This window comes from Apaloderma vittatum, unplaced genomic scaffold (assembly GCF_000703405.1).
Source record: "Apaloderma vittatum isolate BGI_N311 unplaced genomic scaffold, ASM70340v1 scaffold9634, whole genome shotgun sequence".
NCBI lineage: Eukaryota > Metazoa > Chordata > Aves > Trogoniformes > Trogonidae > Apaloderma > Apaloderma vittatum.
Window position 1 is genome coordinate 6,314 of NW_009710986.1, and position 27,924 is coordinate 34,237.

General features: G+C 37.1%; 1 protein-coding gene across 1 annotated transcript in view; it reads right to left on the reverse strand.

Moving 5' to 3' along the window:
* Positions 1-311: 311 nt before the first annotated feature.
* The window catches only part of LOC104272478 (regulating synaptic membrane exocytosis protein 2-like), a gene marked incomplete at its 5' end in the record, with an annotated part of 147,693 nt that continues 120,080 nt past the window's right edge, over positions 312-27,924 (reverse strand). The window contains 2 exons of the mRNA XM_009867490.1: positions 312-361; positions 9,349-10,274. Of these exons, the coding sequence (XP_009865792.1) occupies positions 312-361; positions 9,349-10,274 (976 nt within the window). The remainder of the gene's footprint in view (positions 362-9,348; positions 10,275-27,924) is intronic.

Here is a 27,924-nt window from a genome sequence, read left to right on the forward strand (position 1 = left end):
TGATAGAATATTCCCAATAAAATAACATTTTTTAAAATGAATAAGGTTAAATTATTTGAATAAGGTTAAATTATTTGACAATAGTCTTTTTAGTTTCTGGTAGTTAATCAGGGAAGTAGCAAAATTACCTGCAAAAACAGTTTAAACATATCATAGGATATATGACACTGAGTCTAATCCAGTCCTTAGATCTGTGACAGATCTAACTCAGACTCAGGTCTGAGTGCTTTATTTTACTAGAAGAATAATGGTTTCAGAGTATGAAGAAAATTACAATCCGAAAAATATGTGCTCTGTGTATTCTGGGGGCTTTACATGTCATATTTTTTTGCTGTCATTTTTTCTCCTTGCTGAGATTCCTCTGTGAAAAAGATTATGAACAGTATTTAGCTACATATTCAGAAATGTTCAGAGAAAAAAATCATATTCTGTCATGGCATTGTAAAGAACGGTAACATTTTACACAGAATCCAGCAGGTCTTAATTTTGGCTTATCTCTGCCAAATCTGCAGAATCTGATTTATAATGCAGGACTTGGATCACAACTCTCTAATTTCTAAGTTAGTTAAACTGAAATTTTGATTGGAAACAACTGGACCAGGTTGGTTAAGATAAGAACTACCTCCACAGGCAGCCTTGCATTTCTTAGGATGAACCCCTTTCCAGGCATGCTTGAACAGTCATTTCTGTCATTGCTATTTACAGTAAAAGGTTAATGAATATTTATTGAGTTTATTCAGCAAATATTCCAGCTGCCAAGACGTGAAAAGCTATTGGGAAATTATTATTAACACAAGTTTTGTTTGTTTTCTATTTAAATTTGAAAAAGATAAAACAGTGCTCAGAGAAAGCAGTAATGCTTTTCATATTTTTAAGATTGGTCATTCAATTCAATGGCTTACAGTTTCATTTGAAAAAGAAAAAACAAACATTTTTACCTTCAGAATAGAAATTTTTGACAATTCCTAGGGCAAAATATATCTTGTAGTTAGTGTTAAAAATATAGTTACAACTAAAGATAAGTTCCGGTGATAAAAATTTTCCCTAAGTTAAACTAGTAAAAGTCAGGTTGTCCTATTAAAAATCAATTTATATTATATTATTATATATGATATTATATAATATCATCTGGAACCATAAATAATTTAATTTAATAATAACTCAGAGTTCTGCCACTGCATCATATCAGAAGAGAAGTAATCTGGTGCCCACACAATTCTTCTGCTACAGCTGTAGTTCCAGCAAAGTCCCAGAGTAAAGGAAACGTGATTAAAGAATTACAGTCTTAATGGATTGTGTACATTTTTATATAGAAGGTTCATGTTTTATTTCAGTGCAGGTTTTAATGAATAAAATTGCATATTAGACTTTTTTGAAGGAATCAAAGTGCTATAAAATTACTCATGGTCATTTACTCATGAGAAAGTATTCTGTCTTCTCTGGTTATTACAGGAAGATATTCCTTCTTCCCTTACTTCAGCAAATCCCTATCTATCCTTCGATTCTGATAAGGTATAATCAGTTACAGATCACCTTTCTTCAGTATGCATTATAGTATCTAAGAAGACATTCAATATCAATTTATCAAGAAGCTTCAAATGTTAATATTTACCATCTTTTTTGCCTAATTAGTGTTACCCCACAGAAGTCTCCTGGCTTGGTGCTGTGTGTACCTGCCTGAACTCTTTTGCCAGCAGAGCCAAAGGAATAATACAAGGATGTGAATATGCAGCCAAGGATAGGGAAAAGGCAGGGCTCTTTCTGTGAGGGATGTTATTGGCTTATGCCAAGTTTAAGTGATTGCAAATTTAAAATATTATTCAGGAGATTCCTTTAAATGCTCCAGAAGATTGCATCCCTTCCCTTTATCTTCTAAGGAACATAAAAGTGTCTAAATAGCAGAAGGTGTGGCAAAAACACTAAAAAGCACTCTTTACTATAGAAATCTCTGCAACTTTAAACATTTTACTTCTGCTATCATCTATGCACCTATGGAAAATATTTTTAAAGGAAAACTCTATCATAGCCAATACTAATAATTTAAAGTAGTAAGCTAATTCTCATTTAGTGTTCTAAGAAGTACTTTAAAACTGGTGATTTTTTTTCTTATTTCTTAAACATATAAGGAGAACTGTCATATTTCTTATCTCTCAATATTTCCTATCTTTCCATTAAAATAGAGGCAGTTCACAGGAGAAAGCTGAAAAAAAAAGAAACAGAAAAACAGAATTCTGAATTTCCTGTCAAAGTCTTTATACATTAAAACAACATTTCCTTTACATAAGATGTAGAGGACACTATAGCAAAAAATATTTCTTCATAGATACAAAATAAAATCTCTTCCATTGCAATATTAAGTGAAAAAATATAAAGAAATTTTGTGACTCCCTCAAATGTAGCTTCTAATAATTCCAGTATTGTAAATAATCAATTACTCTCCTTATGATCCGTCAAAACTTTGTACTGTGAATTCTAAGGTATCTCCATACTCAAACTGTGTGGAATTTCAAAGCCTTTTGTGTTCAAGGGCTGCAGCTCAGTCCTGAAATTTTGCCTTCTAGTATAATTTGTTCCAGAACTTAGACTTTCAGGAACTCTCTAACCTGAATGAAGCAAATGTTAGAAACAATGATCTCATTCTGATCTAATTTAGCTCAGTGTAACTTTAAAGCCAAAGTTGTTGAAGATGTATGAAACTGGCACAAGTAGGATTGAAATCAGGTCCCTTATCTTAGACTTTCAAAGTGAGAGCACTGTGACGGTATCCCACTAGATTGGCATCACTGCTCATGTAAGACATGCACTATTGTTGCAGTAGCACTCACAAAGTGTGCGTTCTGTTCCTCACACCGTGATTTCCCACACATTTTTAACTTGTGATGAGTGTATTGCTTCCAAATAGACTTCAGTCTCTGTCAAAAACTAAACTGCATCGCTACCAGACTATTTTCAATATTGCAATAAACAAGTAGGTCCTGCAAGCTGTTCCAAACACGAGAAACATGTCTATAATGAAAAAGTGCATTTCAATCAACAACAAAGAGACACTGAAGTATATAAATAAGCTCACTGAAGCCTATCTATCCATATGGTATGTGGAGGATGTTGGTCAACGGCAGGCTGGGCCAGCAGTGTGCCCAGACAGCCAAGAAGGCCAATAGCATCCTGGTCATCAGAAGTAGTGTGGCCAGCAGCACCAGGGAAGTTATTGTACTCCTGTACTCAGCACTGGTGAGACTGCATCTCGAATACTATGTTCAGACTCTCATCTCACTACAAGAATGATACTGAGGTGCTGGAGCACGTTCAAAGAAGGGCAATGAAGCTAGTGAAGGGGCCTTGAAAACAAGTCTTATGAGGTGCAGCTGAGGGATCTGGAGCTGTTTAGTCTGAAGAAAAGGAGGTTCAGGAGAGACCTCTACAACTACCTGAGAAGGAGATTGTAGCATGATAGGGGTTGATTTCTTCTCCCAAGTAATAAGAGATAGGACAAGAGGGAATGGCCTCAATTTGTGCCATGGGAGGTTTAAATTGGATATTAGGAAAAATTTATTCACCAAAAGGGTTGTCAAGCATCAGAACAGGGTGTCCAGGGAAGCGGTTGAGTCACCAGCCCTGGATGTCTTTAAAAGACATGTAGATGTGGCACTTTGGGACATGATTTAGTGGGACTCGGCAGTGCTAGGTTAGTGGCTGAAATCAATGATCTTAAGGGTCTTTTCCAACCTAAATGATTCCATGATTCTATGCACATGAGTTTGATAATAAAAACGGGCATCCATTTAGCTCTCTTGTTTTAATAAAAGAACAGTGAAGACAAACACCAAAATTAAGAACTGCACCTCTGACAAAATATAGACACATTTGCCTTTCCCATCACAGATTCCACCCACATCAGATGTCAGCCGCCGTCTGTGCAAACAGATAGCTCTCGCGGGGTGCTCAGTAAGGTGGCTGGGAGCATGGCTTGTGTGTATGCCTGAACTGTTTACCACCACTGGAAAATCTACTATGTCCTACTTTATATTTAGAGCAAATTAGAGTAATATTTAGAGCTGTCACATGCCTACATTTCCTTGAATGAATTATCTTTTTCCATGTAGACACTGTCTTTTGCCGGAACCTTGGAGTTTGAAAGATTTGTAAAGAATTGTAGGACAGCTAGGACCCCCAAATGTTTAGGGAAGGAGCAGAAGGAACCCCAGCGCCAGCACAGGTAACCTCTCCATTGCTTATGTTCTGAGCAGGGTACAACAGCCCCAGGGATCATTGGCTTCCTTGAGCGTGGCTGTGGCAAGTCTCTTTAGGCTGGCACTTTGATGGACTGCAGGTGTGACGGTATTACCACAAGGAATATATGGGCAGTGGTACTGTTTGATTTTTTAACTCTACATTGAAAGCCTGTAGACACGCAGAATAAGCCTGCAGCCCTCTGCTTCACATCTGTTTCATGTTGGCTGACAAATTATGGGGGCTCTTTCAAACCTGCCCTAAGGCCTATTCCTTACATTTGCACTCACAAACATCTAACTGAAAATGCAAATAAAAAATACTTTCGTATTCTCTCACAACAGAAGACACTTGGATTGGACAAGCAATGGAGACAGCTTGGCCTAACTTGCACATCACAAAAACCAGCTTCATTTGGAGCTTTGTAAGTGACACAGTTCAATGTTCACTTTACTGCAATTAACACTAAAACTGTTCTTAGTTTATAAAGCATGTTTCTCAGAGACTTGAAACTGAACCAAGTAAACTGAGATGTTTTTGAGAAACTGGTAAATTAAACAATCTAAAACATTAGAAATGTTATTATGAACTTTAAGTTTACTGATTGAGGACCTATTTTACTTGCATTTAAAATCTCCAGTTTCATAAAAGAACTGGCATGCCAAGAATATCTTTTCTCCAACATTTTAAGCAATTTTGTTCTTTCTGTATTAGGGAAAATAGAAATATACCTAATATTTTGGTACAAAACATATTGGGATTTTTTCCTTCCTAGCACAGGAAATCCTGCCACGGAGAAACAGCCTTGGACTGTCTGCTACGCTGATGTCTAGGGCTGGCAATAAGTGTTGCAAATGAAGACATCATCTTTGCAGCTTCAGAGGCCTGGTATTCACAGCAAGAGTAGAGAAAAATTCCTTAGACAAGTTGGAAAAAAATCTTGTGAGCTTCAGAAATTTTGAGTAGCACAATAAGAATTATCCATCCTACACAGAGAAAGAGGTAGATGCCATCTAAATTCATATTCAGTTATGTCATTAGAACAGTTTTAACACGTATGAAGGCCTGCAGAAAATTCAATCTGCAAAATGTGACTAATTCTGGAACAACCTAAGTTTCAAGTAAACATGGTTATAATCTCAGCTATGTCCATTTTATGAAGTTGTCATGCACTTTTTCCTGACCTTTTGGTCAGGACCTTTTGGAGGACCCTTTGGCTCCTCATCACAGTCCTGCACTTCTCACCTTGCCAAGCCCCCTCTGAGCGCTCCAGGTCAACGCTGCCAGGCCGACACTTTTTGCTCAGTGAAGTCTCAGACCAAAGCTCCGAAGCTCAGTTCAGCCTTCCTGTCCTTCTCTCTGAACACCTTTTTCCCAATCATCTTTCCCAAATTGCTGCTTCTGCTTCTCAGCAGAAGCTCTCAGGAAGCTCCAGTTCTCACCTTCCCAGTTATCTTTACCAGGGCTGTTTCCTTGACTACATTTGTTCTTCCCAAAATACATGTCACAGGTTGATCTACCAGCTTTGGTCTCCTCTATTCTTCAGCCTCAGCTTCCATCTCAATCACCTGGTTCCCAGCCACTCAGTGACATTTTGCTTTTCAGTTCCTAAACTTCCTCCCCTTGCCTGCTCATCTTCCTGAAGTCTCCTGATTCCCATTCCAATATGCCAGTCCTCAGCCTAGTTTGTGACCCAAATTTACTGGTCCAAATATAGTCACATCACAAAAAGTATGCAGAATCCATCTCTCTTTTCTGCAGCTGAATCTCTGTTTACAATGCCTCTTCACCGTGCCTGTGTTTCACGTAGATGTCTACTGGGTGCCTGAGTGTTGTCTGGGTTTTCATCAGCTTTCTCTGCTCACAGTTTCCCTTGTCCCCCATGGAGAGGAGACAGGAGCATTCCAAGGCAACAGTTTCTCTGGCCGTTACCAGAAACATGCAGGGAAATAATTTTGCCTTATTTTTCCCTGAAAACAATCAGATTATATTTTTAAAAATCAAGGAAATAATTACATTAGAGAGCTACTGAAATGAGATCAGACCTAAATAATTAAAGTCACAGTAAAGTAATAATGGATGCTTTTCCCAGAGCTCTTAATTCAGCAGCTGGTCCATGTCTCTGTTGGACTTGTAAAATTTCATGGCTATCTTCATTTTGTATGCATATGTATGTTCCAACCATATATACATATCAAACCTTTTCATTTTGGAGATAAGCTTAAAAAGGTAAACTTGCAGTCTTTTTAAGAGCATATGACTGAATCTTTCCTACCTTTTTTGATAATTCACAATTTTTGGACTAGTTTCTTAAAACCGATGAAAGGGCTTTGTAAAATCTCAGATGCAATTCAGCGAACAGCTGCTCCTGCAGCTCAGGCCCAGACTGCTCCTCACAGCTGAACATTTGTTCATATTTATTTGCAGAATCTGTGAAAAGATATGGGTACTCCACAGAGAGTGGAATTATTCTCCTCTTTTGGAGAACTCATTATTACTTCATCCAAATTCTCACTCTAACACTGCCACCCTTCATCACTCCAAGCCCAAATGTTTTATATTTAGCATTACATCTTTGGCCAAACAGAGTTTGTGTGTGGCTTAAAAGAACAGCTGAGATCCTCAGGCCTGGGGGGTTTTTGAAGATCAGAAAGTGAATAATTTGGGAAGAGGAGAAACTCATTTTTATAGGAGGTGTTTAAAATATTTAATTGTATTTAATCAGTTACGGAAATAATGTATTGCAATACCAGGAAGACAGATGGAGGTTTATGTGCTGGATTCCTTTTGGACTTATAGGGTCTATGAATGCAGGCTGGTTTATGTGGTAAGACGATTCATGAAAATAAAAAGAATGAGGGAGGACTCTGTGAGTCTACGTGGTGAAACATGTTCTTCCTCTTCATCCTAGTAAATCTCTTCTCTCCTTCCCCATGCTTAGCAGAACCCAAATCTTCCGCAATCCACTCAAATTCTTTTCTTGAGCTTCTGCTCCAAGAGTTAAAGAGTGGGGATAATTATATAGTCCAATACATGACCATGGCTGCTGAGGCTGACATCAGCTGGTTCTGGGTATAGATCTTAGTGCTGGGATGGCTGCCTGCTCCATGCATGGTCCCTGCCTCCAAGCACAGGCAGAAACAGGGTAAAAACAGAACCACCGCACTCAGGCTAGAATCAGGCACAGTCAGAAGCAGTCAGACCTTTTCCCCAGTTCAAGCAGTTGTTCTCTTCCTCTAAAAAAAACCCTAAGGCTATGCTCCACACTAGTTCCAGCCACAGGCCATGCTGACACAGCTACTCTCTATATGTCACAAAAACTGCCTACAGTAATTCAGCAAGGTTAAAAAAACATTTTGTCCCACAAGATTTTTCAAGCTTTTTTCATTTGTTTCTAAAATACATGCTCAATTTAGTTTCATTCAAAATCACAGAAATCAGCACAGACATGACATTATCTACTGTCATCAATAATAATGTTTTCTTTGACAGTTAAAATACAAAATAATTTAAAGGAAAGGTATAATTTATGGTATATTATTATGACAGAGAATCTAAGATTGCATAGTATGTTATAAATGCATATAATTTGTATATTGTTTGTATAGTATTCTGTATGCTGCATTTCCTGTGCTGAATTTCATTACCTATGCACTTTATAACTACTTCCCATATATTCATTTGGTCTATTTTCCTCAGGGTTGCCACTAAGAACATAATCGTGAACACCTTGAAGTTGAGAGATTTTCCACTCATCAGGAAGACTAAGGGGGTCAAGGTTTCATCACAGTTTCATCAAAACCCCTAAGCCCCAAACCAAGTATAGGACCTTGTACTTGGCCTTGTTGAACTTCAAGGGGTTTGCATGGGCCCACCTCTCCAGCCTGTAAAGGTCCCTCTGGATGACATCTGTTCCCTCCAGCTTGTCGACCACACTACACAGCTTGGTATCATTGGCAAACTTGCTGAGGATGTACTCAATCCCACTGTACATGTCACCAACAAAGATGTTAAACAGTGCTGATCCCAATAACGACCCCGAAGGAACACAATTTCCTTCCATTCTATACTACCTTGCTCCTTATTTATCAGACCATATTTGCTGCTATTGACATATTGACAAATAACATTCACTTATTTCACTAACTCTAATTACTTGCTTCAGAATCAATTTGATAGCAATATCAATAAAAAATGGTAGCTAATTTTCTATTCCCAATCGTCAACAACAGATGACCATTCATGAGAATTAGTAAGGTGGCACTAACATAAGAATAATACCAGAAAACAGGTAATAATTACTGTACCTTAGACCAATAATATACATTAAGGTAAGTAAACTAATATTATGAATTTGCTTCATTTTAAACTAACGGTCCCCAGTGCTTTCATATTTAAGTCATCCATTACCTCTGGATAGGTTGTGAATAATTTCAATTAATCTTAGCTTTTCTTTCTGACAATGGATTAACTCCAACATTATGAATCCTAAAAAGCAGTGAAACCGAAAAGCACCACAGCCCCACAGCAAAAAGAAACCTGCAGTGGTGATATAAACCACATTAGTCACTTTAAATTTGTTTAAAAACTCAAATGGGTTAACTTCATGCACATTTTTTTTCAGCGGATCAGATGCTCTTTAACCTGCAGCAACCAGCGTGAAACCAGCATAAGCTCTGTATCATGTGCTCTAGTTAATTCAACAGAAATGCGGTCATGCGCCCACACTTGATCCAGATCAAATATGCACTCATGGCAATCCAGGAGTACACAAATCTGGTATTAATGGACATGAAACCATGGCCTTATATGACAGCCTAGCTTTAGATACAGTGCAGATTTAACAGGTTTTTCAATACGCATATTTTTTCCTTTAGCATATCCAAATACTTCTAGTAGCCACAATGTTATTTTCCATGTAAATCTTTACATTCAGGTGTAAGAAAATGAACCACAAAATCATAAAAAACCAACTCCCATCACAATAAACTTGAGTCACCTGTGACGGGCTGTAGACATGTGGCTGCAATCAGTTCTAACAGGTAAAATAAACATACAGTGAAACAGAAACTACAGCACATCTAGATAATGAAACAGTCAACAAATTAGAAATCTTACCTTTTTCACTAACGCTCTCACTTTCAATTTCTACGTCATCACAACTCGTATACTCTGGAGTGGACGCCAACTCTTCTTCTGAGCTACTTAATGAAACCTGGCGCATTTTACCTCCCTTTTTTGTTTTATGGGGCTTTGGCGGTGGAGGTCTGACAGATTCAGACTGGTCTGAGCTGAGTGAATCATTCCGTAACATGGTCTCCATCTTTTCACGCTTTGTTTTCCGTACAGCAGAATTGGGATCCAAATGGTGTTGTTTCCTTAATGAATCAGATCGCCTGATGTCTGGTCTTTCTAGAGGAATTGGGCTCCTCCTAGGTGTAGGAGGGCTATGATTCGTGGTCCTCTGACGATTGGGACTTGGTCCCTGAGCCTCTCGAGTTCTTTCCATAGAGTATGAACGCTGATTTTCCATGGCAGCCCTGCGCTCAGACACCGACCTTTGTCTTGACGGCCGTTCCATCCTCAGCATAGACATTCGAGAATCCTCCAATTCAGTATTTGCCAACGAGACATCACTATGTCTCCGCTCATGACGTGCTCGGGACACTTCGGCGTGGATACGCATTTGTTCCTCATACGGTTGTGGCTTGACTGGATAACGAGCCAAATTAGGATCACTTCGGTATCGTGCCTGGTATTCCTCTTCCCTCCGCTGCCTTTCATATTCTTCCCTGTTTTGTGCATCTTCCTCTTCTACCGGATACTCCTTGGAACGCCTGCGACTCCTTCTGCTGGAATCTCTATAATCACCCAGTTCAGGTTCTTCATATAACTGAGGCCCACGCTGCGACCGCCTATCTGAATAATCTGATGGTGACCTGGGCATCGCACTGTCTGATGTAGCATACTGTGAATATTCGTCTCTCTCGTCCCTTTGGTCGTATCTTCTGTTCTGTTCTCTTGATATTGATGGGCTTCTTTTCCTAAATAATCATGACAAGAAAAAGAAAGAGAATTCTGTCAATATTTCTTGAAGCACAAATACACATTTCATGTTAATTAAATGATAGAATGATCAGCTGATGGAAAAAAATAATTTGTTGATTGCTTTTCTTTGTGAGTGTGCTTGCACATTTCTATATTAAATTAAAGAATGCACGTCATGCATGTTTAAATCAAAAACAGCTTTAAAGGAGAAATGTTAATACAGCATTATAATTAGAATGCAAATACTTATGCTATTTTGTAGTCATAACTGCTTTACAAGTACCAAAATTTTATACTTTCGTAATAATTTTACAGCAATATAACTTGACTATATACTTCTACTTCACGGTCACCACAGAAATTAAGGGTAGATGGATCACTCAGTTTGATATTTTAGCAACCACTATTGCTTAAAAACATATGTTTCACAGTTTCCCCAAAACTATAATGTATACCAAATGCAGAAAACAGGACAGACGAAGATGCAGTGGCAGGACTTGCCTAAATCAGATGAAGTCAGAAAACATCTTTTGTGTTGTATAAGAAGGGAAAAAGCTTCAAAATCCTGCCTGCCTAGCTTGACAAAAAAAATCTTTCCCATCCCTATTGGGATGGCAATAGTATTAGTCCAAGCATTTGACAAAACGCATGAGCAAGATACCAGAATTTCTGTACTACATTAGGTGATATCTAGCCATAGACAACTTCTGAGGCTTCATAGGAAGGTAAAAAAAAGAATTATCAACAATATTCTTTCCTGACGCTGACAGATGACTGACTGAATTACGTGATTGTACTATATGCAGTATTTTAATAGAGGATGCATTTGGAATATATTATGAACGGTACATGTTCTGTTTGTTCAAAACAACATCGCTTGCTACTTGATTAGAAGGGAACAATTAAATAGGGAGTAGTGATTCATAGCGAGGGAGAAAAAAAACAAAAACAAAAAACCCCAAATGAACTGGAGCTTCATATTCTCCTTTTATCAGTCCTAACAGGGTAACGAGCATTTAAAATGCTACTTCCAGACATGCCCAGATTTTCACTTAGTTTTTCACCCCAGATGGATTTGAAGGAGTTACCTGATGGAAACTGGAGAAGATGCCAGATGTGGATAAAAGAGACTGAGAGGTGGACCTTCTCTCAGATAAGATACATCAGCTCAAGCTTTAAGTAATGGAAATATGTATGTGAACCTATTTTTCTGTTATCAGCCTTCTCCTCTTACATTAAGTTCTATCTTAATTATAAAGATGCCTTTCAAAATGTTCTCTACCCTCACAAATGGACACTGATCCTGGCGGGCAGCCTTGCAGGCTCTTGCAGGAGATCCTGCCTCATGTCAGGAAGGATGGGAAAAGGTAGAGCAGAAACACAGTGTTGTAGAAAGAATTAAAAAAACTCCCAAACTTCAACTCAGTGAAGAGGATGAAGGGAAGAAAGTAGAAAGGGCTCTGCCTAGCTAATAGGAGAGAAAATGTTCTTCTCACAGTCAGAAAGGAAATATGGTCTCTGCTCAGCAAGGGAAAACCACAACTGTCTGAGCAGTGTGTGTGCAGGGGTCTGAGTGGCAAATTGGCAAATTCTGTCTTAGGTCCCATACAGGGCCATTAAACTGTACTTAAAAGATTTAGACCCAGTCTTGGCTTGTAAATATTAAAGTCCTTCAGCTTTACAATGGCATCTGCAAATGAGGAAATTAATTCAATCTTGCAAAAATGCAACTCTTCCTGTGAAGCATGACAAGTAGAATAAGCATCATTTTAATGCCTATTTGCTTATGGTGAAGCTAAGATGTCCTATCTGTCTTATTAAAATGTCATTTTAGTACCAGCACAAATCATAACCTCTGTAAATTTAACAAAAACTCTATGGATTCTGCTACTGGGAACTCAAGTTGAATCATTCTAATGTGACATGAACAGAGTTTTGTAAGTCTAAAACCAGAATGGCCAACAAGAACAGACATTTAGGATGACAGAACTACCAGAACACAGACACTGCAAAGATATAGAAGTTTTTATTAAGACAATAGAGATTGGAAGTGGAAATTTACTTTAGGAAATATAAAAATTTTTTTATTTAAATACTTCAGCTGCTGAATAATATGCCACATCCCCAATTAAGTTGTACCAATAGCAAATTACTTAGATCACTGAAAATTTCTGCCATATCTAAAATAAAAATGTGCCTAATTTCTCCACTCCAATTCTGTCTCTCATATAGGCAAAATCTTTTTTCTCTGTGCAAATTCAGTTGGAATAAATGGCACCATTGAGCCAAACATGTGCCCATGAAATGTACACATGCTCTACTGTTAAAAGCCACATGGTCTATAGTACCTATGGATCAAATTGCATTCACGGCCACAGATTTTTGCAAAGATTTGTTCCTTCAAGATATCAAAACACTCTAGTGAGTATAGTTGCATGGTTTATAGAATCAACTCCATCACGAGTACCTCCAACTGTATAACACACAAAATCATAGAGAATCTAGTCTGACAAATGTCACATGTGCCTTGAAGCAGAATGAGTGTATAGATTCTTCAGGATTAAACATCTGCATACACATATCTATTGTCATATAACAAGAGTAGTGGGGATTGTTTAAACTATAAGTAGGAGATCATATACACACATAACATACGTGTATGTATATATATGTGAATCCATGTCACAATATCCTCATATAGATGCAAAGAATAGTGGACAAATGTCTTCTGGAAACACAGCTGTTATAAAAGTCATGGAGAGAGAGGCTGAGTGGATAAAAAGATGGAGTTTCTGTATGAATAAAACCACTTGTTTTAGACTTTTTGCTGAGGCAAATGTACTCCTATCAGGAAGACACATCATCTGAGGAACTGGCGCAAAATTTACTAAAAAAATCCACTCTTTTCTAGCATAAACTATGTTAATGAGAGCATTGTATTTTTATATCTCTTACACAAACATTTTCTAACCTTGTTTGTTACATTTACCACATGCAGTCATTGCCTTTCCTCTATTTGGTTGCTAATACATGAATATAGGAATGCTATTTACGGCTGACAATAATATAAAGATCACCTGGGTCCTCAAACTGTTCCAAGCTTTCATGAAAGAAAAAGCTTTACACAGGTGCCCTGGATGTTAGGAAGAAATTCTTCGGTGCGAGGGTAACAAGACTCTGGAATAGATTGCCCAGAGAGGCTGTGGATGTCCCCTCCCTGGAGATGTTCAAGGCCAGGTTAGGTTAGATAAGGCCTTGAGCAACTGGTCTAGTTGAGAGGCATCCCTGCCCATGGCAGGCAGGTTGGATTAGAGGACCTCTAAGATCCCTTCCAACCTAAGACATTCTATTCTACATTCTGTGTGGCATCTACCATGCCACCCGCAAGAATTAGTACTTTCCTGAAAATGCAGTCTTTTTCTTCAGAGAAAGCAGCCTGATAGATAAAAGTACCTAATTTAATTCCCGTATTATGATGACTGGCAGTATGAAACTCCCTTTCTAATTAAACTCAACCCTGTTGAAGGGATCTAACTTTACTACCAGGATGAAATGCCATAAATTGTAACCTTATCTATCAGGAATAAATTAACCATACCTGTACACCCGATTGGCTAAGAAACCTTGCTGGCAGGAGAGGGCTCATCCTGCCCAGTAGTCACCATACCACTTAGGATTTAAGCCTGTCATTCTCTTTACTGGTCATCGCAACACAATTGGTAACCCCTGACCATTAGTCACTGGTTTTCATTTTATAATTACCTGCTACAAACACAGCTGTACAATGTATGCTACACATTTTAACCCAGTGTTATTAAATCATGGTAGGAGGTACAATACTCATGAAAACTTATGGCCAGTCACCACTATTAAAAAATCTGCTGTTATTTTTAGATCACAAGCTGATTCTCAATCACCTTCATAAGCCTTTGTCTAATACATTTCTCACCATTAACTACTTTAAAGATACCTTAATAAAAGCCTTTTCTCACGTGCCTCCAGGTAGATACACCACAGAAAGTGACTAGTCCTGCCTTTCCAGGACTTTCTTAGAACATTAAAAGTTAAGAGAACTTTAAATGTGTGTCAACAGCTGTGATGTGCACTCTCCAGCTGCCATTTAACTAAGTGCTATATATCTCTTGTCAGAAGGATTACCACCTTTTCTGAAAAGGTTACCACACCACTGAAGAATCCTCCAGGCTATTGTGATTACTGCTTCTTTGAAACAATAATAAAATCAAATCTCTATTATTGTTAGAAAACTCTAGAATCTGCACAAATCTCTTTGCACATTCGATAAATATTGTTTTTTTCAGATATAAAAACTGAAACTATTTCCTACTAATTATCACTGTTTTCTTTAAATTGTAATTTCTCAATACACGACATATGGTCTTTTAAGACACATCTCAATCTTACACTGATAGAAACCTTATTTATAGTGTGCTACAGATATCACTAATATTATGAAAAAGCAAATAGCTTGACTGTAACCCGACCTCCTGCTCATAAATTATTCAACTCCCCCACACTACTATAGAAAGTAAGTTCTTAAAATATGGCATGGAAGAATATAAGACAGCTATTCTGCCTTGATGGCTCTAATTTCAGTAATGGAACAAAATAGCTTGAAAGTATTTCACATTGATTTGTGTTCTTCCTTGAAGAGAAAGCATTCTTTTGCTTTGATTGAGTTTTTTAAAAAATTAACCTAAGCATACTGAGAAAGGTGTATTTCCATCACATTTCAGAAACCACATTCAGAAACCACATTCAGAAAAGAAATGGGCTGTAAAGTATTTGTAGCACAGTCAAAACTAGATCTTACATCTTCCTGACTACTGATCTTGTTCTCAGACCAATATGACACACATCTAACCTGGAGAACTTTCAAGAAAATAACATCCTAAATATATGTTCAAACATGGATACTTGAATTCATCTACATTCCCTTGGAAATTTTTATAAATAAGAAGTTTGGAATCAACTGAAAAATAGCAAGGGCTCAGTGAGCCTAGGCCATCACCAGCTACTTGAAAACTGAATACTGGTCACCTACTTGTAGACCTAATTTTCTGTGATTCTGTGATTCTGTGTAATTGCAATTTATTAGACAGTAGTTCAATATTTTGTTCTCTGTTTCCTGTAAATTATCAAGGAATAAAAGTGAGTGGAAAATTAAAACTGAAAATACTTCCCCTGCACATATTGCAATTCTGCTTAACTATTTTGAAAATGTGATCCTTTCAGTACATGAAAGAATAATTCAGAGTAGATAAAAATTCAAATTTCCCACTGGAACTCTGTCAAAAAATTTATGCAAGAGACAGGCTTCTTGTTAGATACCTTAGCAAATACACTGAGCACAGCTTTGTCCCTCTTTACTATATAGCTCCCATCAGGAAAACAGCATTTGTTGGTTCCTGAGTGAACATATAAGAGTTCTATTATTCTAAGCTTTTATACGTCTATGCATTGTATTCAACAGACAGTTGGACACTTGTTTTAAAGCAAAAGTGACAGGGAGCAGATAAAACACCATCATGAAGGAATGCCATCCAGAGGGACCTTGATAGGCTTGAGAAATGGGCCCGTGCAAACAAAGTTCAACAGGTCAAAGTACAAGGTCCTGCACCTGGGTTGGGCCAATCCCAGGCACAGATATAAACTGGGCACAGAGTAGGTTGGGAGTAGCCCAGAAGAGAATGACTTGGGGGTGTCAATAGACAAGGAGCTCAACAGGAGCCGGAAGTGCGCTCCTGCAGCCCAGAAAGTCGACTGTGTCCTGGAATACATCAAGAGGAGTGTGGCCAGAAAATCAAGTGGGGTGATTCTCCCCCTTTACTCTGCTCTTGTGAGACACCACCTCAAATACTGCATCCAGTTCTGATGTCCCCATCACAAGAGGAATATGGATCTATTGGAACGAGTCCAGAGGAGGGCCACAAAGATGATCCAGAGGCTGGAGCACCTCTGTTATGACGACAGGCTGCGGGAGCTGGGATTGAGAAGACTCTGGGGAGACCTAATAGCTGCCTTCCAATAGCTGAAGCAAACCTACAGGAAGGCTGGGGAGGGACTTTTTACAAGAGTGTCTAGAGGTAGGACAAGGGGAAATGGATTTAAATTGAAAGAGAATAGGATTAGATTGGATCATAGAAAGAAATTCTTCAGTACGAGGGTGGCAAGACTCTGGAATAGATTGCCCAGAGACGTTGTGGCTGCCCCCTCCCTCAAGATGTTCAAGGTTGGATGAGGCCTTGAGCAACCTGGTCTAGTTAAGGGAATCCCTGCCCATGGCAAGGAGGTTGGATTAGATGATCTCTAAGGTCCCTTCCAATCTAAGACATTCTATGATTCTAAAACATCTTGCAAAAAAGTTCCTAGGCTGCAAGTTGAGCTGAGCTGAGAGCTTGTAACCAAAACTCCCACAAGTGCAGTGAACCCACAAAACTTGCTGTAAAAATTAAGATCTGGCTCCCTTTCTCAGGGAGGGTCCTACTCTCTCACTGTTTGTACTCTTATGAAAGCATTTCCACAGACTTCCTTTGCCATGCTGAAGAAATGCAAAATATTTACCTATTTTCAGAGTGTTTTTAAGAGTCTAGCTGGTATTGATTTAACTCCTTTTCTCATCCTCTCCTCATAACCTTTGCTTTTGCTGAGTCACATTGTGCATGACAAATCATTTTACACACTCTCCAAAGCAGCTATGGTTCCAGCTTATTGAAAAGATAGTTTTTTCTGGCTTATAAGCAGTTCCACTTTCTAACAAAATCTCTTTCTGCAGTTCTTTCATGCTGTCTAGTTTATATGAGATTAATCTTCTGATCTGTTTGTTCCCCTTTCTTGGTTTCTCACCATCCCAAAACCAGAAAGAACGTAAGCAACTGATATAAAATTTGCAAACTAATTAATTCATCTAATGTCCTACTCTGATAAAAAGAAAAGGTATTTATTGCATTTCCTGACCTATATAGTTTTAAACACACTGCCCTGAAATATATCTAACACTCAAGATATCTAAGCAATTCAATAAGTTCATCTGAGACATGATTTCACATCTCATTTCAGCCACGCCTTAAAAATTTTATTTTATAGCAACCATATTTTGAACCATTAAAATGCCTTCCAGCTAAATATCTGCAAACAATAATTAATTAAGTTTACAATGATGATTATAAAATTTACTAAAGCATGTGAGTGATACTGCAGATGTTGATCTCTATTAGATTTTATCTGAAAATACAAATTCTCTGACTGCAGGCTGGTTTCAACAGAATGAAAGGAAAACTGTAGTAACAAAACATTAACATAATTAAATTTGGCACTGATAAGAACTTTGCTTTGAGCTTAACTGCACAGACATATAAAACAATACAATAACTTCAGAATCACATTTTCCATACAAGCAATTCAGCAAAAATTCAGCATTGCAGCTTTCAAGGGCTAATTTCAATTTGTGTATGGAAAAGAGTCATAACATGGAAAAAACTGAGTAACTGCTGAATAAAACTAGTAACTTTAAGTATCCCTTGCAAATCTACAAATATTTAGGCAATAAGATGATTTAATGGTGTTTTTTTTTTTACATCAAGAACATCACAGATAGTAAAATGGCACTATCAGTAAAAATGGCTTTTTCCTCCTTTATTTTGACTGCGTTTTCAGTAGCTCTGATATTATGTAATTTGAGAATTTGAGAACTGCAAAGAGAGAAATAAAATAACTATATTTTAATCTTACTGTGCCTCCAGCTACGTTGATGGATGCTTACCTTTTAAAAATAGGTTAAACATCCTGAGTTTTTTCTTTATTTCTACTTCTGAACATCTTCAGTATGAATATTTTGCTGATTATTTCTACTTAATTGATAAACAACACATATCTCACTTACATTTTCAGTAAAATCGCTTCTTAAAAAAAAGCTAATCATAATGGTAAATGGATTAAATTGCTATTGAGAATAATTGTTCAGAATGTGCATTCTAGTTATCTGCCTCAGGACTGACACCACAGAAACCATTTTCAGAAAGGTAGAATCAATTAACAGCTGCTATACAGCAGGATTCAAATAAGTTTAAAAGCCAGGTGTCACAGAAACATTAAAATATAAGAATGAGTTAATACAATATTGAACTGTTATTAAAAATCACCTCAAATAATATCAAATACAAAAAGGAAAGCCAAAATTCTACATATATTATTTTTAGGAAAAGAAATACAATTTTTCAAGAAATATTTTTGTCACAGAAATATAGTACAATTTAAAGTATTAATTTAAAGAAAATTTAAAGAAAATCACAAGATTTTGTTAAAGATACTGTCCTCATGTATCTCAAGCACAATAAAACGCTTTTCAGTTCTTCCAATTGAGCTTTTTTGCTACAAGAAAAAAATATCTTCCTAATCATCCCCAAAAAGAACATTAAAAGTGCTGAGCGTTACACATTGTTTTCACACAAAACATTCAGCATCTCTCTTCCCTGCTTTACCTTTTGATCAGCCACTGTACATCTGGGTAGTAGGAAGCCTCGGGTTCATGAGAATACATCAATTTCTGTTCTGGCTAGATCTCTCATTTAATCCTCTAGGTTCAGTGAAGTCATAGGAACAGTCTCTTAATTATGAGACATGTTTTTTAAAATACATTTTACAACCCTTTCCCTTCCCCCAAAATTCGATTACAAAATATAAGGCATCTAGGAAAAATAAAAAAGAAAAAAGTCTAGTATATGAAACAACAGCAAATCGAGTCAGAGAGCTGACCCAATGGGAAGCTATTGAGAGCATGAGAGGAGTGTTATAGTTTAATGCTGTTACCATGTGCTGTATATAGCTGGAGGTCAAGTAAGAATTTACCCTATAAGGAGGATTATGGTACTTAGCTGATTAGTGCCTTGCTACAGCGCTATTGCCTACAAATGTACATGCTGGTCAAGGCATTTAATTTAAACTATTTTTAAAATCATGCAGTTCCAGTATTTCATGTTTTGTGTTACTAGGTCCATCATCTTTGTGTTCTAAGTCTCAAATGAAATTATGTAATATCTATTATTTTTAGCTTGTAACAAGTCAAATTTTGACATAGTTTTCAACCATTAGGCTAAACTAGCTGTAGCATCTACTTCAGTCTGATGTGCTAAACATACTGCAGAACTGAAAATACGTCTTTTACATACCATTTAAAAAAAACCTCTGTCAAAATCAATGGACTCATTATTTCTAGCAACAGTCATCAGACCTCACTTTCAAAATATGATGAGAATGGGAAAATAATAGAAAGCAGAAGTGTAGACAATCCTATTAGTATTAAATATTTATAAACATATTTTTCCACAATTTCACAAGCAAGACATCTTCAATCTATGAAAACTAGGTTACAAATAAAATATGTTTAATATAATGCACCATACCCCAGCCAAATCTGATTGGAATAAATTTGAGCTGTGATAAAGTGGCATGACATGGGGAAAAAAAACAGACTCGACAGCAACCTAGATTTTCTGCACCTCAATAATAATGCATTCATACTCCTTGGAAGGTAATTCTGACACCAAAGTATTTTCCCTCAGCCATCACAGAGAATATATCATAGTACGCTTCGTCTGTTCGTGATTGCATCTAATTTTGAGTCTAATCTTTTTAAAGTGCTTCAGTTTCTTACCACAGGGTTTTTTCAGAAGGTGCTTTTCCCAGCAGTTGAAAGTATCTTGGTTTTTCAAAGGAAATCTCTAAGTGTGATGAAAAGGAGAATTACTTCTCCAAGAATCACTCCATTATTACTAGGATATTATCATCATTAAATAAAAAATATAGTTACTTGAATAATGATCAAACAGTAAGAAAATATCAGCAATATGGACAGTCATATGAGAATTGTTTTGTCTAATAAAAGCTCTGCATGTTGTTCTGGATTGTTGAATTCCATTAGTAACCTTACTAATGAATGTAAGTGTATCTTTTCCCTTTTTTCACTTTTTATTGTATCCACAATTACAATATATATGTGATATCAAACAATGAACTTCAATTTTAAAATATCTCTGTGGTTCCTATTTCAATCCGGAAGGGATGAAATAGGTCATGCTGAGCTGTTTTGATGCCTCCACAAAAGAGCAAGCAGAAGATAGTCGCTGTGAAAATGTCTAGTTTCTTCAGTAATGCGAGGTAAAGGCTTATTATTAAATCCAGTGAATTAAATCAGTGGTGGTTCATCAATGAATGACCGGCTGTGTGCAGCAGCTTCTTCAAGACAAAACTGGATGAATGTGTTCATGCTTGGCAACATCAGCTGGACTACTATGAAATGAGGCAGGTGCATTGAATAACTCTTGGAAATTATCACAGTATATAAAAGTTTAAATTTCCAATTCAACTGTCATTCTCAACATGTTGGTGAGACTGACTTCAATGTGTGTATTTTTAAAGCAGCACCTAACTCAACCCAGCATAGACGTAGGCCACGAGTACACAGAAAAATCATTTGTATTTCTGTAAAAAACAATAGCACCTGTTTTATATATTGTTAGAACATGACTCTACAATGTTTTTCAAGCTCAAAGAACTTGCTCCACAGTAGTTTAAGTACTGCGATCACAATCCACAGATCAAACAGATCTCCTTCAGTTTAGATTCCAGGGCTCAGACAGGAGGTGGGGATGTCCACCGTGTCTGTGCTGTCTGGGTTTTCAGAGACACTATGTGAAAAAGTTGCCACCATACTAGCACGTAGTAACAGCATCATGTAACGACCACCTGGTCCCTTGACGTATCAGCAGATAGGAGGGCCGTCCTCAGGTACCCAGTTGGTATTACAAGAGAGACTTTGCTTTTCTGCAATGCTGAGACCAGATCTGGAGGTTCTCCCCTCTTAGTCTCCAACGACCTCTTCGAGATATCTGCACTAGAGCAAGTCTTCCAAGAGGTTCAACGTGCACCTTTCCAAAGAAGAAAATTTATTCCAGGATCTTTGTAAAAATCCATAAGGAAGATCACTAGCTACCCTAAAAAGTGTGTGAAAGTGAACACTTGGAAGTGAAAAGCGTAATCCTGGCTGCCTAGGAACTTTTATGTGGAAAGGTAGTGTCCAGTCAAGATGACAACTGTATAGAACATGCAGAGGAAAATATCAACTTCTTCTAGCAGGAAGTAAACCGATGTTGAATAGTCCTTGCAGAAACACTATAATAACCATGAAGAAAATTCACTATATATCTATCTATCTATTTATCTATCTATCTAAAACTATGTTTCTTCTCAGAAAGTTATATGGGAATCAAAGGCTTTTTAAAATGAAACAACTAAAATAAACCTAGTCTTGTGATGTAAACAAGCCCTTAGATGTACTCTGCCTTCTGCTGCAATGAAGGTAGACTTAATTACTCTAGCCTTAAAAAAGAAAATAAGATGCCAGGAGAAACTGTTTGTTTTGGAACACCATGTGTATATAAACATCCCAAATAATTCTTGCTCTACAGTTCCTGTCACCAACATAACCTGCTTTACCCAAGAAGCTAGTTTTCAGTAGAATCCCCGAAAGTCAAGATACAAATGATGAAATTCTAACTAAAATTCAGGGCTACGTACTAGAAGATTTTAGACCTAACATTGGTCACTTCTTCCATCAACATCAGTATTTCTAAAAAAGGTATTAGAACTAAGAAGAAGGCAACCAGTCAAGATCAACTAGACTTAACTGGCAAATAGCCGAGAAACACTGAGAGGGAGTTGTTAAAGTTGTACAGGTACTCAACACCTTCAGTAACGTAAGTCTAATAAAAATTACGGAGTAGTCTCAAAAACTCAGTCTTAAGTAGAACATCACCAATCAGCTGAGAAAACACAGTAAAGGAGCAGGGAAAAAAACAGTTAAGGAAAGTGATTATTTAAAACATTTTGTGAAGACACTCATGAAAGCTTTTTAGAGATTAGTGATTACTTCATTACTCTAGGTACTGTTATCATCAGATTGCTAGGACTGGTTATATTTTAGAAGTTAGCCTTTACTTTCATTGTTGAGCTAAGCAACAAGGGAGGTTAAATGTATGCTCACTGAAGCACTTTCCAAGCATGAGAGCAACAGGGTAACAGGCTGAGGAGCCAGGGTAACTTTGCAAGAGACTATAAGAGATGTTCAAGATGTTCTGTTCTGACCAAACAGAAAGCAAGATCTGTAATTTTAGAGGAGAAAAACAATCAAAATTGATAGTTTACTTCTATAATTGGCAAAGAATGTTTCATGGTATATAGCAGTTTTGAAATGCATATCCAGGTGAACTAACATAGAACAGCTATAAAAGTAATAGATTCATATATAATAATGAGTACAGGATAGCCATGATCATATAGTTCAATGTCCTTCCTCTACTGGATGTTTTTTCCATAAACTAGATTAATACCAATATAACTAAAACTTTGCTAAGAAGGAAAAAAAAATATAATCAAATTAAATTCCTGATATTTGGACTTACTGTGGCAGCAAACTGATCTTCATCATCAAATTGGTATTTCCCAGGGTAATGGATTAGCTTTTGCTATTAAAAGCACCACCTAAAGAACTTTTAGCTTTCTGCTTTCTGGCCATGTCTCTACAGCTGTAAGTCCTGTAGCAAGGCAAGGACACCCAATGGTACTCAGCTGGAATTTCAAATTTGCTTTATATGTACATAGAAATTTGGGGCAGGGGGTGGTGAGAGAAAGGCAGAGGCAGAGGGGGAAAGGAAGTAGATAATTATAGTCACTTATTTAGGTTAGAAAATTCTTGCCACAGATATAAACTCTTAAAATTCAGATAAAATCTTGAGAGAATTACCATCATCAATACACCTTAGGAAAAAAAAAAAAGAGTCCCTAAAAGCTAGTTTTGTGAAAAGTGGATAGAAAGATATTACTGTGTCTAAGGTTATAGATGTCTTTTCTTCTGCCCTTCTTTAGACTAATATAGAAATACCTTCAATAACGCATTGGAGACTATCTCTGAATGGAGAGTTCAGGTGCAGTTACTGATCAACAGTGTAAAAGGCTAAAAACAGGCATTAATGGAATGGAAGCATTTTCTAGATAGCATTTGTCCAACGTTAACAAAAAAATTGGCCTATGAATAAAAGTTCCAGTTTATTAAAAATTCCAGGCATGAGATGAGCTGATGATTAGATGAAAATAGGAACTTTACCTATGACTTCAAAAGGATAAATTTCTTTTTGAAAATCATAAATTTCTTTTTTAAATCAGAGCAGCTTGATGACTTTTCTCTTTCTCAGTCATTTAAACTAGCAGGGAAGCATTTTATCCATGCTTTATGCTGTATTACTGCTTTACTGTGCTGACTGTTTATTCTGTACCAGGACTGCTCTTGTGCCTTGTAACAAATCCGTTTCACTGGATAGTTTAATCACACATAACAAAGTTAGACTGCACCAGCACTAATTGCAGCAGGGCAGTTCCTAGTTCTTTAGTTCCCTAGAGACCTCTAGAGACAAGAGCCAGCCTAGGTTCACCTACTTTGCTTTGATGGGTACTGTAGCTGAACTATTCTTTGCAAAACTTTTGCCAGAGCTCTTTCTCAAAGCACTGGCTTAAGGGTATGTGAAGAGGAAAAATTTTATGGTAGTGGAAGCAATACAAACTTCTGAAGTCACTAGGAACACCACACATTTCTGCAAGACAGCAAACTTAACATGGAAAACATGTTCATAGCCAGGAGAGCAAATATTTTGCTAGACATTCTGAAAAACTCTTGGTCAACAATCATCAGAGATCTACGCTCACAGTCAAAGGCTGGTCCAGCAAAATACTTGAGGACTTTGCAAGCCTGGCAAAGACTGGCAATTATGTAATCCATCTCAGTTCAACTTAATACGAAATTCTGTTTTCTCTCTTTCTCAACAGGTTGCCTCAAGAGAACTCTTACTGAATCAAAAGCTATTTTCAGGTAAGGTCAGCCTAGCACTAGTAGGACCATGCTGTCTTACTGCCTGCAAGCAGTACTTTTTTAGTTCAAAATTTCTGAATTTAAAAGAGTCTTTCACTTACACAGGAACCTAGACTTGATCATAGAATGGCCTAGGCTGGAAGGGACCTTAGAGATCATTTTAATCCAGCCTCTGCCACATCCCAACTAGATCAGGCAACACATGGGGACCGAATGGGAATCGAACCCGCAACCTTAGCATTGTTAGTGCTATGCTCTGCTGACTGAGCTAACCGGACCCCTAATGATGTTTCAGTTACAGATTATCAGAGATAACGGATCTATTCACCATACGAAGTGATTAAAGACTGTAGTAGAAACACTGAAATGATTGGCATTTTATCTAAATAATGTTCAATCAGAGTGACTAACATAGTAGCCTGGAAAAACTGCAAGAACCTGTTCAGGACTACTCCACTATTAAAGTACAGGGGAGCTGCAAGCAAGCACAGAGAGATATTCATTTTAACGACATGGACTAAAATGCTTTCATTAATTGTTTTATTTGGAAGTTGTATGTCTTGCCATCAGTACTGAGAACTAGTTATGTTGGACAAAAAAAGCTCATGAAATAATAAATATGATAAATTATAAATCTAAGGAAATTGTACTCAAATAGATAATCAAATTTTTCTTAATAAGACTTTGCAAAAGAAGATAAAACAGTAAATCAACATTACAGCTTTACAAACCAAACATAGGTTTGTTCGAGTAAGACAACCTGCTCACCAGTTTTATTGCAAAAACTGTTTTCTGCTGATGCATTTTTTTAAACTTTCCAGTTCTTTACATGTTCTATAGTTGACTGGCATATTGAGGCCAGTAACACAAGATGGCAAACAAGCAAATAAAAAGCAACACACCTTATACACATACGCATTTCATTTTGTAATACTCTTCCTGAATCCACACACATTCCTCTTTGCCAGCAAAAGTATCTTGTGACCGTGACAAGATCACAACCCTATCAACACTAGGGATCTGGGACCCGTTAGTGTATTCCTACACTACCTTTCAAAAAGAGGTGTTTAGCTTTATTACAGAATCTGTTTCCCTCAGACTTTCCAATAAAACATATTTTTAAAGCATTTATCTTCAGTCTTTCCCTGAGTAAAGGTCACCATTTATGACACCCCATTGCCACCTGTGAGGGTAGGCAACAAAAAAGCCAAACTTGGGTTGAACTGTATCTCTTCATTTGAACCAGAGCTATAGAGGCTTTTCTCTAGTAATGATTCAAGATTAGCACCGGAGATAAACTTGAAACACACTGATATCAGAAGTGGATACAAAGTAAACAGCAGGACTAAACAAGGCAATTTAAATTAGAAGGCTCTCAGAATTCTTGGTTTAAGGTGATCCGCATATTTTTCTTACAGTAAGTAGCACACTAAGGAATAGTGGTACAATTACTCTACCATTATTAACATTTACTTTTACAGTTGAAATGATTTAACATGCTATCTTCACTTGTCTAACACAATGCTGTGTGTTGCAGATTGCAGATTGGAAGATACTTAGCCTTGAATAAAACTCACAAGTATGAGAACACTTAAGCAGCAGTTTGGTATGCAAAGCCTCCAATGCTGCAGACATATGAGGAAGTTCCAGTGCTGATTGTCCATGTTCTCTTGTAGAGAAGCCACATACACATATATATATATATGTATATATACACACACATACAACACCAATGCACACAAATGCTGATTAGAAATAACATGCAAACCTGAATTTGTTACTTTAGTAATAAATGCATAAAAAAGAAATAGGTCCATGGCAAAGATAAAACCTTTATTTGGAATTCAGATGGATAATGCAAAGGAGGAGGGGGATATATGACTCAGAATTTCAGACAAGTAGTTTTGCAAAGGATGGGCTACTGCACATCCAGAATATGACCACCTTCAGATTATTCCTTGTGCCTTCAGTGTAAGAAGGAATGGAGACAGAAGAAAGAGGGAAGCGTACAACTGCAGAACGTCAAAGAAAAGGCTGGCAGGAAAAGAAGTAGAAAGAAAAGCAAGAGAGTGTGTGCAGAGTAACTGCACCTACTCTAAATGAGGTTCCCTTCATTACATTAGGAGACCTATTTAGTGGTTCTGATATCACCAAATTTACCACAGCTGGGAGTCTGAGATTCTCAAAAGTGCCTAACAACTGAGTCTGCATTTCACAGCTTTTCACAAACCCATTTCTTTAAGACAGATCATCTTCACCAGAAAAATTATTTTCCTCTTATTAGTTATATCTCAGGAGAAATGCTGCTGGTGGAGATTTAAAACCTATTTATAACTTTTCCAGAACACACAGACAAATAGCAGTCTGAACTTCAGATATCAGTGTGGAAAATTGTTTCAAATAAATGTTTCTTAAAATAAGCAGCCCTGGCTACAGTAGGATTATTTTTTTCAGACTAAATTGTAATATGGCAAAACACTAACAAATCTGAACATTCTTTTGGAATATTCAGAATAGAAAATTTAACTCCAGCTACTAATCTAAGAAAATATTTGTGGTGGGACTTTTAAAGACTCTGTTGTGCTAAGAAGTAAAACTCCAGCAATTTTCTGTAGTGAGACTACATAATATGTATTGCCTCATGTTTGCAGAATTTGTCATCCATTCCTCGAGAGGTAACATTCCTGTCACACGTTTTGTAGTGCTGATTAATAATACAAAAGTTATCCAGTCGAGATAACTGTCATGAGCCAGTAAGTTTCAAAGCCTAGTGAAAAAGAAAATCATGAAATCAAGTCTACTTGGTCATATCCAGAGAATTCAAGAGATTTCAACAAGATCTAAAGGTGGGATTTTTCAAAAGGAGGTTTGACAACAAGAAATAACTATTCCATGTATCACTGGATTTATTTGGTTGTAATTGTCTTTATCAAAACTTTTCATTTACTCCTTGCTGCTGTTAGAACAAAAAGATGACAAAAAATAAAAGCATTGGGCCAGAGGCAAAATCATGCATTTATAACAAAGCTTAACCTGACATCTGTTATCCTTGACCATCTCCTACTAAGATCACTATTAATAGTAATGTGACATCCTCTAAAGAAATCCACAGCCCTAAATCTGAAAAACAGAGCATAAAAAGAGAGATCTCATTGCTAAATCTCATGCTAAGCTTTATCTTATGATGAAAACCAGAATCTCGGAAAAAAATGTCTGTATATGGATAACTTCAGCCTTTATTTTAGCTGGCTAAAACTTGGTGTTGGTGGAGAGCCTGCTTTTGAGAACAGACAGAACTTCAATTGCAATTCCAGGCATGACCAACAGATATTGCCAATTTTTAAAATATGTCCAGAGACCTGTCAGCAAGATAGAAGCTGGCTGAGACAATGGGCAACCATGCTGTAAGTTTAATAAAGTTTCAAATCTTTTACCCAGTAGAGTGTTGACAATGCCATGAGATAGTTTGCCTGTGAGCCAATTTTCAGTGCTTGAACAGCTAACATCAAAACCTTCAACTGAAGTGCATGATTATGAACTCCCTGGCCCGCTCCAAACAGGTCAAGATTTATACCTTTATATAGATAAAAATACTGCTATTTTACCACATTATGTTCAGTGAAACAGATATTTTTGTTATGTTTTCAATAATAAACATAAAAGCGAACATGGCAAGTAAATGTCTCCAGAGTTTAAATCCTTTCCCTAAA